Source organism: Pseudophryne corroboree, chromosome 7 (assembly GCF_028390025.1).
Source record: "Pseudophryne corroboree isolate aPseCor3 chromosome 7, aPseCor3.hap2, whole genome shotgun sequence".
NCBI lineage: Eukaryota > Metazoa > Chordata > Amphibia > Anura > Myobatrachidae > Pseudophryne > Pseudophryne corroboree.
The window spans coordinates 44,161,098-44,179,362 of record NC_086450.1 but is presented as its reverse complement, the minus strand read 5'-3'; the positions used below and the strand labels follow the sequence as shown (position 1 = coordinate 44,179,362).

The 18,265-nt window shown below is 49.7% G+C and overlaps 1 protein-coding gene across 23 annotated transcripts in view; it reads left to right on the top strand.

The window, feature by feature from the left end:
* UNC80 (unc-80 homolog, NALCN channel complex subunit) overlaps positions 1-17,972 on the top strand; it is a 366,195-nt gene extending 348,223 nt beyond the window's left edge. For 21 of the 23 annotated variants that reach the window (XM_063933120.1, XM_063933105.1, XM_063933107.1 and 18 more), the window contains one exon: positions 15,786-17,972. In XM_063933120.1, the coding sequence (XP_063789190.1) occupies positions 15,786-16,061 (276 nt within the window). In that variant the 3' untranslated portion in view covers positions 16,062-17,972. The remainder of the gene's footprint in view (positions 1-15,785) is intronic. The other 2 variants (XM_063933115.1, XM_063933109.1) reach the window with 1 other exon arrangement.
* Positions 17,973-18,265: the final 293 nt, after the last annotated feature.

Genomic DNA, 18,265 nt, shown 5'->3' with positions numbered 1-18,265 from the left:
CACAGTAGTCATGCCACACAGAACGCCCACAGTAGTCATGCCACACAGAGCACCCACAGTAGTCATGCCACACAGAACGCCCACAGTAGTCATGCCACACAGAACGCCCACAGTAGTCATGCCACACAGAACGCCTACAGTAGTCATGCCACACAGAGCACCCACAGTAGTCGTGCCACACAGAACGCCCACAGTAGTCATGCCACACAGAACGCCTACAGTAGTCATGCCACACAGAACTCCTACAGTAGTCATGCCACACAGAGCGCACACAGTAGTCGTGCCACACAGAGCACCCACAGTAGTCGTGCCACACAGAACGCCCACAGTAGTCATGCCACACAGAGCACCCACAGTAGTCGTGCCACACAGAACGCCCACAGTAGTCATGCCACACAGAACGCCTACAGTAGTCATGCCACACAGAGCACCCACAGTAGTCGTGCCACACAGAACGCCCACAGTAGTCATGCCACACAGAGCACCCACAGTAGTCATGCCACACAGAACGCCCACAGTAGTCATGCCACACAGAACTCCTACAGTAGTCATGCCACACAGAGCACCCACAGTAGTCGTGCCACACAGAACGCCTACAGTAGACGTGCCACACAGAACGCCCACAGTAGTCATGCCACACAGAACGCCTACAGTAGTCATGCCACACAGAACTCCTACAGTAGTCATGCCACACAGAGCACCCACAGTAGTCGTGCCACACAGAACGCCCACAGTAGTCATGCCACACAGAGCACCCACAGTAGTCGTGCCACACAGAACGCCCACAGTAGTCATGCCACACAGAGCGCACACAGTAGTCGTGCCACACAGAGCACCCACAGTAGTCATGCCACACAGAACGCCTACAGTAGACGTGCCACACAGAACGCCCACAGTAGTCATGCCACACAGAACGCCTACAGTAGTCATGCCACACAGAACTCCTACAGTAGTCGTGCCACACAGAGCACCCACAGTAGTCATGCCACACAGAACGCCTACAGTAGTCATGCCACACAGAGCGCACACAGTAGTCATGCCACACAGAACGCCCACAGTAGTGTAAGAGGTGCGGCTGCGCGTGTGGTGGTGCCTGCTGCCGTGCAGGTGTAGTTTCGGTACTCACCAGGCGCCGCTCTCTCTCACCTTCAGGTACCGGAACCTTCAACGGACCTGGCAAATCTTCCGTCGGGGGACGGACACGACGACCTAGGAGGAAGGAGATTGCTGAGTGCCGAAACGCCCTCCGACCCCGAGAAAAATAGTGTTTTCGGGCTAGGTGAGGGTCATCCCAGGCGTCCGCCTCAGAGCCCGAATTTCACCTATTGGCACTCTCGCACCAGGTGGAAATTCTACCTTGCACCGGCGTGCAAGGCTCACCGTTCGCCCTGAAGGAAGGGAGACAGATAGGGACACACACAGACAGATGTTACTCACCGTCCTACGTCTTGTACTCCGATCTTCTCCACTTACAGGTCCCTGTAAGGAGGCAAAGAGAGAAACAGCCGTGCAGGGCCTAGAACTACCCTAGTGTGCATCCGCTACACTAGCTACATAAACAGAGCCCTCAAACTAGCTCGTGTGAGTGGTGCAACACAACTATGCACAAACTTAAAACAAACAGACACTTTGCCCTGCACGGTAACAACATACATCACAATATCGGAATACAAGATCACACGGTGCTGTCCCTTTAAATCCCTACCTGCCACTGGAAGGGGGTGGGCGCCACACAGCCTGCCCACCTCCTGTACACTTCCTTCTATAGGGCTCAGGTCAAGCGGACCTGCCTACCTAAACACCTCAGGGTGGCCTGGGCCTAGTGCCCAGTGCCACCTTTATTCACCTCGGGGGCACTTATCCACTGGGCCTAGCGCCCCCTGACTGCACACAGGCCGGAGGCCTGATTTCACCCACGGGCCTAGCGCCCGCCTAACTTGTCACTCGTGGGGTGACCTGGGCCTAGTACCCAGCATCACCTTTATATATCCTAATTGGCCAAAGTACACTAGGCTCTAATGCCCCCACAGGCCTATTGCCTGGATTGCCCCCGGGCCTAGTGCCCGCCTACTGCGCCGCTTAGGTGGCTTGGGCCTAACGCCCAAACCACCGACTATGATGATGACCCCCAACCTCCTATCTGCGCAACAGGCCTAGTGCCTGAATTGTGCCCCCGGGCCTAATGCCCGTCCCTGGTGGTCGAGGGAGGAAAAGGGAGGGGGTGAAAGTTGCCTCACTGAGGCCTCACCTGCTCCAGGGATCTCCAGCGCCCTCTTCTGCCGCTGACCCGTCCTGGCCAGCGGCGTCGCCTCCGCTCCTCCGCGTCCAGCCGCCGCTGGACATCTTCTTGCAGGAGCCCGACGTATTCCGGTCTCTTTAGCGGCCACCGGAGCTCCTCTTTCCACGGCCATCTTCTTCTTCTCCTCGCGGCGTCTCCTCCGCTCACCCGCGCAGTCTTCTCACTCCGGGTTCCGGCCGCTTCTCTGCCGCTCTTCGGCGCGCGCGGCCTCTTCGGCTCCCGCCTGCGTCTGACGCCAGACGCCGGGGGTGGGGCCTATGACGCGGTGAGCGCCGATTGGCTCGCCGCGCCCCTCTCTGATTGGCCGCCGCGATTGGCTCCCGGAGGGCGCCAATATTTGAACCTCTCCGCAGCCTCCGGTCCGGTGCAGGGAACAGGGTAATCCCTGCACCGGACACCCGCCGCCGCCACGCACCCAGCGCTGGGGACAGACAAACTGCCCCAGCGCTGTCCCCAGCCAGGGACAGCACCACTGATGTGCCCACAGGGCACATCTCTACAGTAGTCATGCCACACAGAGCGCACACAGTAGTCATGCCACACAGAGCGCACACAGTAGTCATGCCACACAGAGCGCCCACAGTAGTCGTGCCACACAGAGCGCACACAGCAGTAGTGCCCCACAGAGCACCCACAGTAGACGTGCCACACATAATGCACACAGCAGTAGTGATCCACAGTATTAGTGCCACACAGAATGCCCACAGAAGTAGTGCAACAATTAATGCCCCTTACACTTAAGTCAACCGGAGGGGAGGAGATAGAGGTGGTGTGCGGTACTTACCGCACACAGATCCGTTGAGAGTGCTGCCGGCGCCGCTGCCTAAAGTGCAGTGGGGAGGAGGGGGAGGTAACAGGAGGGAAGGAGCCGGAGCCGCCCTTCAGGCTGCCTGCGTCTGTCATACAGTGTGACAGACGCAGCGGCAGCCGGGAGCCAGCAGCAACAGCAGAGCGGGGAGAGCGCCTCTTCTGACCAGTGCCTCCCTGCTTTGCAGGAGCTGCTGAGCGGGTAGCGCCGGCTCTGCATGTGAGGTGAGTGTAGGGATGGGAGCAGCACCGGATTAAGGCTGGTGGGGTCCAGGGCAACGTAGGTTGTGGGGGGCCTCACTACTACTATTATTGCTGGCAAGTCACACAGTCACTTACAGAGAAGCAGCAGGGAGCACAGGTCAAGCAGCAGACGCCAGCGGCTTACCGTGACTGTTTCGTGGGATTTCCCTTCACTATACCGCGAGACTGACTGTGCAGGAGCTCCTCGGCAGCCGCTGTTAATAAACAGCTGAGCCTCCAAATAGAGACTCCTACAATTCAAAATGCAGGGTGTGGGGGCCGCCCTTTTCACCCCTGCCTTAATCCGGCCCTGGATGGGAATTAGGGAAAAGGACGGTAACCAGAGCGAGTGATTGGGACAGGCTGATCTTATTTTTGGCAGAATAAGAGTAACAATGGCGTTCGTCTCCCGATAACGCCACTTGCCTCCGGATGCACATCCAAATGCAAGCAAAAACATTTCCTGCAGATCATGAAACATCCCCCTGCTTGAGGCCCGTTACAGTGATATCTCTGGGGGCCCCTCAGAATTTATATATATATATATATATATATATATATATTGCTCAAAAAAATAAAGGGAACACTAAAATAACACATCCTAGATCTGACTGAATGAAATATTCTTATTAAATACTTTGTTCTTTACATAGTTGAATGTGCTGACAACAAAATCACACAAAAATGATCAATGGAAATCAAATTTATTAACCCATGGAGGTCTGGATTTGGAGTCATACTCAAAATTAAAGTGGAAAAACACACTACAGGCTGATCCAACTTTGATGTAATGTCCTTAAAACAAGTCAAAATGAGGCTCAGTAGTGTGTGTGGCCTCCACGTGCCTGTATGACCTCCCTACAACGCCTGGGCATGCTCCTGAAGAGGTGGCGGATGGTCTCCTGAGGGATCCCCTCCCAGACCTGGACTAAAGCATCCGCCAACTCCTGGACAGTCTGTGGTGCAACGTGGCGTTGGTGGATGGAGCGAGACATGATGTCCCAGATGTGCTCAATTGGATTCAGGTCTGGGGAACGGGCGGGCCAGTCCATAGCATCAATGCCTTCGTCTTGCAGGAACTGCTGACACACTCCAGCCACATGAGGTCTAGCATTGTCTTGCATTAGGAGGAACCCAGGGCCAACCGCACCAGCATATGGTCTCACAAGGGGTCTGAGGATCTCATCTCGGTACCTAATGGCAGTCAGGCTACCTCTGGCGAGCACATGGAGGGCTGTGCGGCCCCCCAAAGAAATGCCACCCCACACAATTACTGACCCACTGCCAAACCGGTCATGCTGGAGGATGTTGCAAGCAGCAGAACGTTCTCCTTGGCATCTCCAGACTCTGTCACGTCTGTCACATGTGCTCAGTGAGAACCTGCTTTCATCTGTGAAGAGCACAGGGCGCCAGTGGCGAATTGCCAATATTGGTGTTCTCTGGCAAATGCCAAACATCCTGCATGGTGTTGGGCTGTAAGCACAACCCCCACCTGTGGACGTCGGGCCCTCATACCACCCTCATGGAGTCTGTTTCTGATCGTTTGAGTAGACACATGCACATTTGTGGCTTGCTGGAGGTCATTTTGCAGGGCTCTGGCAGTGCTCCTCCTGTTCCTCCTTGCACAAAGGCGGAGGTAGCGGTCCTGCTGCTAGGTTGTTGCCCTCCTATGGCCTCCTCCATGTCTCCTGATGTACTGGCCTGTCTCCTGGTAGTGCCTCCATGCTCTGGACACTACGCTGACAGACACAGCAAACCTTCTTGCCACAGCTCGCATTGATGTGCCATCCTGGATGAGCTGCACTACTTGAGCCACTTGTGTGGGTTGTAGACTCCGTCTCATGCTACCACTAGAGTGAAAGCACCGCCAGCTTTCAAAAGTGACCAAAACATCAGCCAGAAAGCATAGGAGCTGAGAAGTGGTCTGTGGTCACCACCTGCAGAACAACTCCTTTATTGGGGGTGTCTTGCTAATTGCCTATAATTTCCACCTGTTGTCTATTCCATTTGCACAACAGCATGTGAAATTGATTGTCAATCAGTGTTGCTTCCTAAGTGGACAGTTTGATTTCACAGAAGTGTGATTGACTTGGAGTTACATTGTGTTGTTTAAGTGTTCCCTTTATTTCTCTGACGTCCTAAGTGGATGCTGGGGACTCCGTCAGGACCATGGGGAATAGCGGCTCCGCAGGAGACAGGGCACAAAAGTAAAAGCTTTAGGATCAGGTGGTGTGCACTGGCTCCTCCCCCTATGACCCTCCTCCAAGCCTCAGTTAGATTTTTGTGCCCGGCCGAGAAGGGTGCAATCTAGGTGGCTCTCCTAAAGAGCTGCTTAGAGTAAAAGTTTTGTTAGGTTTTTTTATTTTCAGTGAGTCCTGCTGGCAACAGGCTCACTGCATCGATGGACTTAGGGGAGAGAAGTGAACTCACCTGCGTGCAGGATGGATTGGCTTCTTAGGCTACTGGACACCATTAGCTCCAGAGGGAGTCGGAACACAGGTCTCACCCTGGGGTTCGTCCCGGAGCCGCGCCGCCGACCCCCTTGCAGATGCCGAAAAGTGAAGAGGTCCAGAAACCGGCGGCAGAAGACTTTTCAGTCTTCATAAGGTAGCGCACAGCACTGCAGCTGTGCGCCATTGTTGTCAGCACACTTCATAGCAGCGGTCACTGAGGGTGCAGGGCGCTGGGGGGGGCGCCCTGGGCAGCAATGATAGTACCTTATTCTGGCTAAAAATACATCACATATAGCCCCTGGGGGCTATATGGATGTATTTAACCCCTGCCAGGTCTCAGAAAAACGGGAGAAGAAGCCCGCCGAAAAGGGGGCGGGGCCTATTCTCCTCAGCACACAGCGCCATTTTCCCTCACAGAAATGCTGGTGGGAAGGCTCCCAGGCTCTCCCCTGCACTGCACTACAGAAACAGGGTTAAAACAGAGAGGGGGGGCACTTATTTGGCGATATGTATATATATATTAAAATGCTATAAGGGAAAAACACTTATATAAAGGTTGTCCCTGTATAATTATAGCGTTTTTGGTGTGTGCTGGCAAACTCTCCCTCTGTCTCCCCAAAGGGCTAGTGGGGTCCTGTCCTCTATCAGAGCATTCCCTGTGTGTGTGCTGTGTGTCGGTACGTGTGTGTCGACATGTATGAGGACGATGTTGGTGAGGAGGCGGAGCAATTGCCTGTAATGGTGATGTCACTCTCTAGGGAGTCGACACCGGAATGGATGGCTTATTTAAGGAATTACGTGATAATGTCAACACGCTGCAAGGTCGGTTGACGACATGAGACGGCCGGCAAACCAATTAGTACCTGTCCAGGCGTCTCAAACACCGTCAGGGGCGTTAAAACGTCCTTTTACCTCAGTCGGTCGACACAGACACGGACACTGACTCCAGTGTCGACGGTGAAGAAACAAACGTATTTTCCTTTAGGGCCACACGTTACTTGTTAAGGGCAATGAAGGAGATGTTACATATTTCTGATACTACAAGTACCACAAAAAAGGGTATTATGTGGAGTGTGAAAAAACTACATGTGGTTTTTCCTGAATCAGATAAATTAAATGAAGTGTGTGATGATGCGTGGGTTTCCCCCGATAGAAAATTATTGGCGGTATACCTTTTCCCGCCAGAAGTTATGGCGCGTTGGGAAACACCCCTTAGGGTGGATAAGGCGCTCACACGCTTATCAAAACAAGTGGCGTTACCGTCTCCAGATACGGCCGCCCTCAAGGAGCCAACTGATAGGAGGCTGGAAAATATCCTAAAAAGTATATACACACATACTGGTGTTATACTGCGACCAGCGATCGCCTCAGCCTGGATGGGCAGCGCTGGGGTGGCTTGGTCGGATTCCCTGACTGGAAATATTGATACCCTTGACAGGGACAGTATTTTATTGACTATAGAGCATTTAAAGGATGCATTTCTATATATGCGAGATGCACAGAGGGATATTTGCACTCTGGCATCAAGAGTAAGTGCGATGTCCATATCTGCCAGAAGATGTTTATGGACACGACAGTGGTCAGGTGATGCAGATTCCAAACGGCACATGGAAGTATTGCCGTATAAAGGGGAGGAGTTATTTGGGGTCGGTCCATCGGATCTGGTGGCCACGGCAACAGCTGGAAAATCCACCTTTTTACCCCAAGTCACATCTCAGCAGAAAAAGACATCGTCTTTTCAGCCTCAGTCCTTTCGTCCCCATAAGGGAAGAAGACTGCAGCAGGCAGCCCATTCCCAGGAACAGAAGCCTTCCACCGCTTCTGCCAAGTCCTCAGCATGACGCTGGGGCCGTACAAACAGGTGCGGTGGGGGGTCGTCTCAAGAGTTTCAGCACGCAGTGGGCTTACTCGCAAGTGGACCCCTGGATCCTACAAGTAGTATCCCAGGGGTACAGATTGGAAATTCGAGACGTCTCCCCCTCGCAAGTTCCTGAAGTTTGCTTTACCAACGTCTCCCTCCGACAGGGAGGCAGTATTGGAAACAATTCACAAGCTGTATTCCCAGCAGGTGATAATCAAAGTACCCCTCCTACAACAAGGAAAGGGGTATTATTCCACACTATATTGTGGTACTGAAGCCAGACGGCTCGGTGAGACCTATTCTAAATCTGAAATATTTGAACACTTACATACAAAGGTTCAAATCAAGATGGAGTCACTCAGAGCAGTGATAGCGAACCAGGAAGAAGGGGACTATATGGTGTCCCTGGACATCAAGGATGCTTACCTCCATGTCCCAATTTGCCCTTCTCACCAAGGGTACCTCAGGTTCGTGGTACAAAACTGTCACTATCAGTTTCAGACGCTGCCGTTTGGATTGTCCACGGCACCCCGGGTCTTTACAAAGGTAATGGCCGAAATGATGATTCTTCTTCAAAGAAAAGGCGTCTTAATTATCCCTTACTTGGACGATCTCCTGATAAGGGCAAGGTCCAGAGAACAGTTGGAGGTCGGAGTAGCACTATCTCAAGTAGTTCTACGACAGCACGGGTGGATTCTAAATATTCCAAAATCGCAGCTGTCTCCGACGACACGTCTGCTGTTCCTAGGGATGATTCTGGACACAGTCCAGAAAAAGGTGTTTCTCCCGGAGGAGAAAGCCAGGGAGTTATCCGAGCTAGTCAGGAACCTCCTAAAACCAGGCCAAGTGTCAGTGCATCAATGCACAAGGGTCCTGGGAAAAATGGTGGCTTCTTACGAAGCGATTCCATTCGGCAGATTCCACGCAAGAACTTTTCAGTGGGATCTGCTGGGAAAATGGTCCGGATCGCATCTTCAGATGCATCAGCGGATAACCCTGTCTCCAAGGACAAGGGTGTCTCTTCTGTGGTGGCTGCAGAGTGCTCATCTACTAAAGGGCCACAGATTCGGCATTCAGGACTGGGTCCTGGTGACCACGGATGCCAGCCTGAAAGGCTGGGGAGCAGTCACACAAGGAAAAAATTTCCAGGGAGTGTGATCAAGTCTGGAGACTTCTCTCCACATAAATATACTGGAGCTAAGAGCAATTTACAATGCTCTAAGCTTAGCAAGACCTCTGCTTCAAGGTCAGCCGGTATTGATCCAGTGGGACAACATCACGGCAGTCGCCCACGTAAACAGACAGGGCGGCACAAGAAGCAGGAGGACAATGGCAGAAACTGCAAGGATTCTTCGCTGGGCGGAAAATCATGTGATAGCACTGTCAGCAGTGTTCATTCCGGGAGTGGACAACTGGGAAGCAGACTTCCTCAGCACGACCTCCACCCGGGAGAATGGGGACTTCATCGGGAAGTCTTCCACATGATTGTGAACCGTTGGGAAAGACCAAAGGTGGACATGATGGCGTCCCGCCTGAACAAAAAACTGGACAGGTATTGCGCCAGGTCAAGAGACCCTCAGGCAATAGCTGTGGACGTTCTGGTAACACCGTGGGTGTACCAGTCGGTGTATGTGTTCCCTCCTCTGCTTCTCATACCTAAGGTACTGACAATTATAAGACGTAGAGGAGTAAGAACTATACTCGTGGCTCCGGATTGGCCAAGAAGGACTTGGTACCCGGAACTTCAAGAGATGCTCACAGAGGACTCATGGCCTCTGCCGCTAAGAAGGGACTTGCTTCAGCAAGTACCATGTCTGTTCCAAGACTTACCGCGGCTGCGTTTGACGGCATGGCGGTTGAACGCCGGATCCTAAGGGAAAAAGGCATTCCGGAAGATGTCATTCTTACCCTGGTCAAAGCCAGGAAGGAGGTGACCGCACAACATTATCACCACATGTGGCGAATATATGTTGCGTGGTGTAAGGCCAGGAAGGCCCCACGAAGAAATTTCAACTCGGTCGATTCCTGCATTTCCTGCAAACAGGAGTGTCTATGGGCCTCAAATTGGGGTCCATTAAGGTTCAAATTTCGGCCCTGTCGATTTTCTTCCAGAAAGAATTGGCTTCAGTTCCTGAAATCCAGAAGTTTGTCAAGGGAGTACTGCATATACAACCCCCTTTTGTGCCTCCAGTGGCACTGTGGGATCTCAACGTAGTTCTGGGATTCCTCAAATCACATTGGTTTAAACCGCTCAAATCTGTGGATTTGAAATATCTCACATGGAAAGTGACCATGATGTTGGCCCTGGCCTCGGCCAGGCGAGTGTCAGAATTGGCGGCTTTGTCTCACAAAAGCCCATATCTGATTGTCCATTCGGACAGGGCAGAGCTGCGGACTCGTCCCCAGTTTCTCCCTAAGGTGGTGTCAGCGTTTCACCTGAACCAGCTTATTGTGGTACCTGCGGCTACTAGGGACTTGGAGGACTCCAAGTTGCTAGATGTTGTCAGGGCCCTGAAAATATAGGTTTCCAGGACGGCTGGAGTCAGGAAAACTGACTTGCTGTTATCCTGTATGCACCCAACAAACTGGGTGCTCTTGCTTCTAAGCAGACGATTGCTAGTTGGATGTGTAGTACAATTCAGCTTGCACATTCTGTGGCAGGCCTGCCACAGCCAAAATATGTAAATGCCCATTCCACAAGGAAGGTGGGCTCATCTTGGGCCGCTGCCCGAGGGGTCTCGGCTTTACAACTTTGCCGAGCTGCTACTTGGTCAGGGGCACACCCTGGCTGAGGAGGACCTGGAGTTCTCTCACTCGGTGCTGCAGAGTCATCCGCACTCTCCCGCCCGTTTGGGAGCTTTGGTATAATCCCCATGGTCCTGACGGAGTCCCCAGCATCCACTTAGGACGTCAGAGAAAATAAGAATTTACTTACCGATAATTCTATTTCTCGTAGTCCGTAGTGGATGCTGGGCGCCCATCCCAAGTGCGGATTGTCTGCAATACTTGTACATAGTTATTGTTACAAAAATCGGGTTATTATTGTTGTGAGCCATCTTTTCAGAGGCTCCGCTGTTATCATGCTGTTAACTGGGTTCAGATCACAGGTTGTACAGTGTGATTGGTGTGGCTGGTATGAGTCTTACCCGGGATTCAAAATCCTTCCTTATTGTGTACGCTCGTCCGGGCACAGTATCCTAACTGAGGCTTGGAGGAGGGTCATAGGGGGAGGAGCCAGTGCACACCACCTGATCCTAAAGCTTTTACTTTTGTGCCCTGTCTCCTGCGGAGCCGCTATTCCCCATGGTCCTGACGGAGTCCCCAGCATCCACTACGGACTACGAGAAATAGAATTATCGGTAAGTAAATTCTTATTTTTTTTGAGCAGTGTATATTTTAACGTGCAACGAAATATGTTGTGCTGTATAAGAAAATAAATACACATTTATTTATCTATACACTTAAATAAATATGTATATCTCTCCTTCCTCCCCCATAAACACCACAGTCTGTGTCTCCCTTTCTCCTTCCTCCCACACACCCCACAGTCTGTCTCTCCCTAATGACTCCATGCTGCATTCCCAGCTTCCTCATCCCAGCCCTGTATCTCCTCACCAATCCACTCTTACCCCGGGGAGAGACTTACTTGTGCTGCACTCCCCAGTATCCAGACCCGAACACTGCACAGCAAATACCATGCGCCCCTCACACCCCACTAGAAGAGCTGCCGCCATGTCCCATAACTGCCTGCAACAGAGCCAGACCAGGAAGAGTGGGTGAACAATTGCACTGCACAATTACTGTGTGTGTCACTCTGAGGCTGCGCCCACACCCTACTTGGACAAGACGGCTCACATCCCTGCCGGGCACTAAGTGGCGCATCCTTGGGGCCCCTCTAATCCTTGGGGCCCGGTACAGGTGTTTCCTTTGACCCCCCTGTCGGCGGCCGTGCCCCCATGCATTAGCCCATTTTGTACTGTAGACCCTCATCTATCTCCTACTAAAAGTTACCCCTACAAGGAAACTACACAACCTTTCCTCAACTCACATGTGAGCCTAATGCTGTGGGGCAGATGTATTAAACCTGGAGAAGTGATAAGTGCAAGGTGATAACGCACCAGCCAGTCAGCTCCAGTATGTAAATTGACAGTTATGAGTTGATTGGCTGGTGCGTTATCACCTTCCACTTATCACTTCTCCAGGCTTAATACATCTGCCCCTGTATCTTTAAAAAACCCTATCACTAGCTCCATAGTGAGCTGTGTGTGCCAGTTTCAGTGGATGCCTGAAAGTCTGCTGAGCTAAGTGCAGAATTGCCCATTGATTGCATATCTTTGTGATTTATGGCAGTATTATGGGCCTAATTCAGACCTGATTGCTGCTGTGCGATTTCAGACAGCGGGCGATCAGGTCTGAACTGCGTATGCGCCAGCGCCGCAGTGCGCCTGCGCATTCCAGAGAGCCGATGGCCATCTCAGCCCAGTGATCACCTCTGCCTGATTGACAGGGGGCAGGGCGCCGCCGCCTTGGGGGGGCGGCTGCGTGACGTCACACGCAGCCGCGGCGACCCAGGAAGCTATGCCTCAGGTACAAAACGATGCTTTTGTACCTGTGCGGGGGGAAGGGGGGGGGGGGGGGGGCAGAGCCAGACATGCGGAGCGCACTAGCCCTGTGCCGGGCGTCCCCCCGCATGTCTGTGAAACTGATCGTATCGTAGATGTGCTAAATTTAGCACATCTCCGATCAGGTCTGAATTACCCCCTATGTACTGTAGCTTCACACAGTAGGACAATGGGCCACCTTAGATTGTGCTATGTGAACGCCACATACTTTTACCCATCCAGAAACGGGATACTTTGGGCCTACTTCAGTAAGGATTGAAAACTCTGCTAAGTAAAATTGTACCTATATACTATACACTTACATTTCCATCTTCCTATGATAGATGCGACTTAGACGTATGCGCAGAAAAAACAACGCTACGCTGCGTCCGACTCAGCCTCAGGCCCATAACACTGACTAGAAGATGCTGCTCTTTTATTACTGTCCTTTGTAAAATAGCAGCTTACCGATTCAAAGGTTCATGGTGACTTTCTGTTAATGTTGGAGTAAAAGTAGCGTCTGGACCTGTTTTGCCACCGTACCAGAAATTTCCAAAAGCATTTTTTTTTCCAGTTTTGCTGCAACTAAGTGACGCTGCGCTGCTTTATATAGCTCAGCTGACTTAATATTTTAATTCAGCTTTAGAAGTCTCAGTCTATAATAGTCAGCAGGTATTACGTCACTTTTTGCAAAGTAAGCCTACTACCACCACGCGCTGTCACGTGGCAGCTTGTCACACATGGACAGTAACTACTGGATCACAGGTGATCAGACCAATTGTAAATCCCAACGGAATATGCTACGCTATTTTAGAAACTGTTAATAATAATCAGGCATTTCGGTACATAGAGTAACAGACCGTGTGTGTGTGTGTGTGTGTGTGTGTGTGTGTGTGTGTGTGTGTGTAGGACGGTTTCGGCTGCAGTGTTGGCTGAATGCTGTGTTATTTTTCCGCCTTGTAGCTATGGGGGTCATTCCGAGTTGTTCGCTCGTTATATTTTTTTCGCAACGGATCGATTAGTCGCTAATGCGCATGCGCAATGTCCGCAGTGCGACTGCGCCAAGTAAATTTGCTATGCAGTTAGGTATTTTACTCACGGCATTACAAGGTTTTTTCTTCGTTCTGGTGATCGTAATGTGATTGACAGGAAGTGGGTGTTTCTGGGCGGAAACTGGCCGTTTTATGGGTGTGTGTGAAAAAACGCTACCGTTTCTGGGGAAAACGCGGGAGTGGCTGGAGAAACGGAGGAGTGTCTGGCCGAACGCTGGGAGTGTTTGTGACGTCAAACCAGGAACGAAACTGACTGAACTGATCGCAGTTGCCGAGTAAGTGTGGAGCTACTCAGAAACTGCTAAGAAGTGTCTATTCGCAATTCTGCTAATCTTTCGTTCGCAATTTTGATAAGCTAAGATTCACTCCCAGTAGGCGGCGGCTTAGCGTGTGCAAAGCTGCTAAAAGCAGCTTGCGAGCAAACAACTCGGAATGAGGGCCTATGTTCCAATATACAAAGCTGCAGGATATGTCATTAACTTATGAATATAGGAATAGTATCACATCAACCAAACATACACCTATAGCACATTACACCTTTATGTTGGGGAATTCGCTGTGTACAGAATATAGTGACGCTGCAGCATGTAATGTTCGTATATCTGTTATTTTCATAATACATCATCTCTGTAGTATTTAGGAGCATAATCACAGTAGCGGGTCCATTTTAATTATATAATACGTATGTCCCTACCGTGCTGTAGATCCTCCTACAGGAGTAGCAATGCCTGCCAGACACCCGTATTAGGGTGAGCCCTCCGAGAACAGACAACTCTTCTGGCAGAGCACTAACCTACCAGCAAAGTGGGCAGGGAAATGCCATGATGATGCCAAATGTCTCTTCTTCACGTGCTGCCCATTTATGTGAAAACATAGTGGGTAGGGTCCGGACGATAAAATGAGTGTAATCATGTGCCCTATAAGTGACTGGCATCATCAGTCAGCGCACCTTTTGTCTTTATACCTTATCTTCACATCTGGAAGTGAAAAGTTGTCAAGTTTGGTCTTTAAACAGGGTGATTCAAAAGTCGCAGTACACCCTTTTGTTTCAAAAACTGCAGAAAATGGGAAAACTTACTTAGATTCAAGATGGCGCCCATGTTCGGTAGATACCCTAAAAGATAGCCCACTTCACCCATACCTTACTGGAGTATTCAGTTTTCCCATTTCCTGCACAGTTTTTGAAACAAAAGGGTGCACTGCGACTTTTGAATCACCCTGTAGTCACCATCCAGTGCAAAAAGTAGGGATAATAGTAACCAATAGCAATCTGCTTGCTGCCCAGGGCTCTGCCTACTTAGCATGTATTACAGGTTGAGTATCCCTTATCCAAAATGCTTGGGACCAGAGGTATTTTGGATATCTGATTTTTCTGTATTTTGGAATAATTGCATACCATAATGAGATATCATGGGGATGGGACCTAACTCTAAGCACGGAATGCATTTATGTTACATATACACCTTATACACACAGACTGAAGGTCATTTTAGCCAATATTTTTGATAACTTTGTGCATTAAACAAAGTGTGTACATCCACACAATTCCTTTGTTTCATATACACCTTATACACACAGCCTGAAGGTCTTTTAATACAATATTTTTAATAAAGTATATTAAACAAAGTTTGTATACATTGAGCCATCAGCAGAGCCGGCCCTAACCAATATGATGCCCTGGGCAAGATTTTGGCTGGTGCCCCCTAGCACCACCACTAGTTCTGCAGGACATGCTTGGCACGAGTTAGCTGGCAGCTCTGCTAACGTTGGGGCGCCTTTTGTTTATGAAAATGTGTCTTATTTGCATTACTATGTGGCTAGGATGCACAAACAGCTTTTGCTGATTAAAATGATATGCAACATGCATTCTGTGAGCGACTGCGGCTGTATCTGCATACGAAATGCTTCATTACAGTGATTTCCAGGAATATACTGCAATGTAGCATTTTCTATGCAGATACAGCCTCAGTTACACACAGAATATAGGCATGCCGCATATCATTTTAATCAGCATAAGCTGCTGGTGCCCCTAAGAATACCAAATGCCCTAGGCATTTGCCTGGTTTGCCTATGCCTAGGGCCGGCTCTGGCCATCAGAAAACAAAGGTTTCACTCTCTCACTCAAAAAAATCCGTATTTTGGAATATTCCGTATTTCGGAATAATTGGATATGGGATACTCAACCTGTATAGCTGTTTAGGGGTCTATTCATGAAGCAGTGAAAAGTGTGGAGAAGTGAGCCAGTGGAGAAGTTGCCCATGGCAACCAATCAGCATTGAAGTAACATTTATAATTTGCATACTATACAATTGTACGTAGCAGCTGATTGGTTGCCAAGGGCAACTTCTCCACAGGCTCACTTCTCCACTCTTTTCACTGCTTCGTGAATAGACCCCATTGCCTTGTTACTAGTATGGGTTATCACAGTGTCCCCGTGACCTAACCGCTCCGCTGTTTCTCTCATTGCAGAGAAGAGCCCGCTTCCGGGCGAAGGAGGGCACGCAGACCAGCCGGGGGGCAGCAGCAGCAGCATCCCCACTTCTCCACAGCTCTCTGTCGTCCCATCTGTCTGACCCTGAGGACTTCGCTGGACTGGAGACCAGCAGCCTGCTTCAGTACACAGACACTGTCCTCCATATCACCGAAGACAATGGGACGGAGAACCCCATGGTTTCCAGACACTTTCACTTCAGTCACATTGAGCTGGGGGAGACGGACATTGACCTGGACGAGTCTCATGTTTAGCTCGGCTGCGTCGGGCCCTGTTACCGTGGTGTGCGTTTCTCCCTGGCACCTGTAGGAACCGTGCAGGGCACTTGCCAGGCCTCCCCTGCAATCCTGTTTGCTCTGGAGGGTGTGTGTGACTTTGCTGCACATATGATATCGCTGCTTTGCAATCTGGTGTACAAATAGGTAAATACTGGTCAGATACGCCCGCCTCATGTAGGACCAAAGAAAGCTGCTCCCAGCCTGATGTTAATGTGGTCTGACGTAGTGTTGTATGTGTTGGTGAGCTGCTGTCTCCCCATCTTCTTTACCTGTGACCCGTCACTGGCCGTGCACCGTGTGTATACAGATGTGTCCTCACTTAGGGGTCTATTCATGAAGCAGTGAAAAGTGTGGAGAAGTGAGCCAATGGAGCAGTTACCCATGGCAACCAATCAGCATTGAAGTAACATTTATAATTTGCATACTATTCAATTGTATGGAGCAGCTGATTGGTTGCCATGGGCAACTTCTCCACAAGCTCATTTCTCCACACTTTTCACTGCTTCATGAATAGTCCCCTTACTGTTTGTCAGGATTCTCACATCTTCCACATTACGTAGGAAGGGTTACGTGTTCCGCTTGGCACCAGGTGAATGCAGCGGAGCGCAGATATTTTTGAATAAATATCTGTATAAAGGGGGTAATTCCAAGTTGATCGCAGCAGGAAATTTTTTAGCAGTTGGGCAAAACCATGTGCACTGCAGGGGAGGCAGATGTAACATGTGCAGAGAGTTAGATTTGGGTGGGTTATTTTGTTTCTGTGCAGGGTAAATACTGGCTGCTTTATTTTTACACTGCAATTTAGGTTGCAGATTGAATACACCACACCCAAATCTAACTCTCTCTGCACATGTTATATCTGCCTCCCCTGCAGTGCACATGGTTTTGCCCAACTGCTAAAAAATCTCCTGCTGCGATCAAGTTGGAATTACCCCCAAAGTTAAGAGAGCAACGTTTCATTAAAAACAATGGGGGTCATTCCGAGTTGTTCGCTCTGTATTTTTTGTCGCAACGGAGCGATTAGTCGCTAATGCGCATGTGCAATTTGCTATGCAGTTAGGTATTTTACTCACGGCATTACGAGGTTTTTTCTTCGTTCTGGTGATCGTAATGTGATTGACAGGAAGTGGGTGTTTCTGGGCGGAAACAGGCCGTTTTATGGGTGTGTGCGAAAAAACGCTACAGTTTCCGTGAAAAACGCGGGAGTGGCTGGAGAAACGGGGGAGTGTCTGGGCGAACGCTGGGTGTGTTTGTGACGTCAAACCAGGAACGACAAGCACTGAACTGATCGCAGTTGCCGAGTAAGTGTGGAGTTACTCAGAAACTGCTAAGAAGTGTCTATTCGCAATTCTGCTAATCTTTCGTTCGCAATTTTGATATGCTAAGATTCACTCCCAGTAGGCGGCGGCTTAGCGTGTGCAAAGCTGCTAAAAGCAGCTTGCGAGCGAACAACTCGGAATGACCACCAATGTAATTAATGCTAACGGTCACTTTTATATCATAGTTGACAGAATGAATGTTTAAAGACTCACCTCTGAGTATCTGTTTCATTCACAATAGTAAACTAAGAAAAGGAAAGATACTCTGCGCTTGAAACAATGTATCTAAAAATATATATGTGCAGTCTGACATAAAAGAAAGATTGACTCAGTGAGACTTAGATATACTAAAAAACTATTTATATAGTGTCGCTAAGACTAAACATTTATAACATACAATACAACAAACAATTAATACATTCTCTTACACATAATAGAATGAATGAGAATTTGAAATTATGTGCAACATGCAATAAAATTAATTGCTATACCCTTTCAAATGGTGATTATAATAGTCCGAATACTGGCGTCCCAGTATGTTATTATAATAAATTTGTAGCTCCCGCAATGCACTTTTCACAGTCTCAATTTATTTTTATATTTCTGTATAACTGAAGAAAAGGTGCAGCCTTTACTCAATGCTCCCGTGCTGGTTCCTGTATGTATATGCAGTCAGGGTCCTTTATAAGGATGGGATACACATGGAGCGGAGGTATACCATTCAGTCACTGTTTAAATAACGGCAGATGACTGTCACCTTTTTCAAAGTAACATTTCGTTGGTATAAAATGTAATTGGCGCTTATTCATAGACGGTAAGTCTAGCCGCCGCCAGAATGGCTCCTGGTAACAGGTGTTAGGC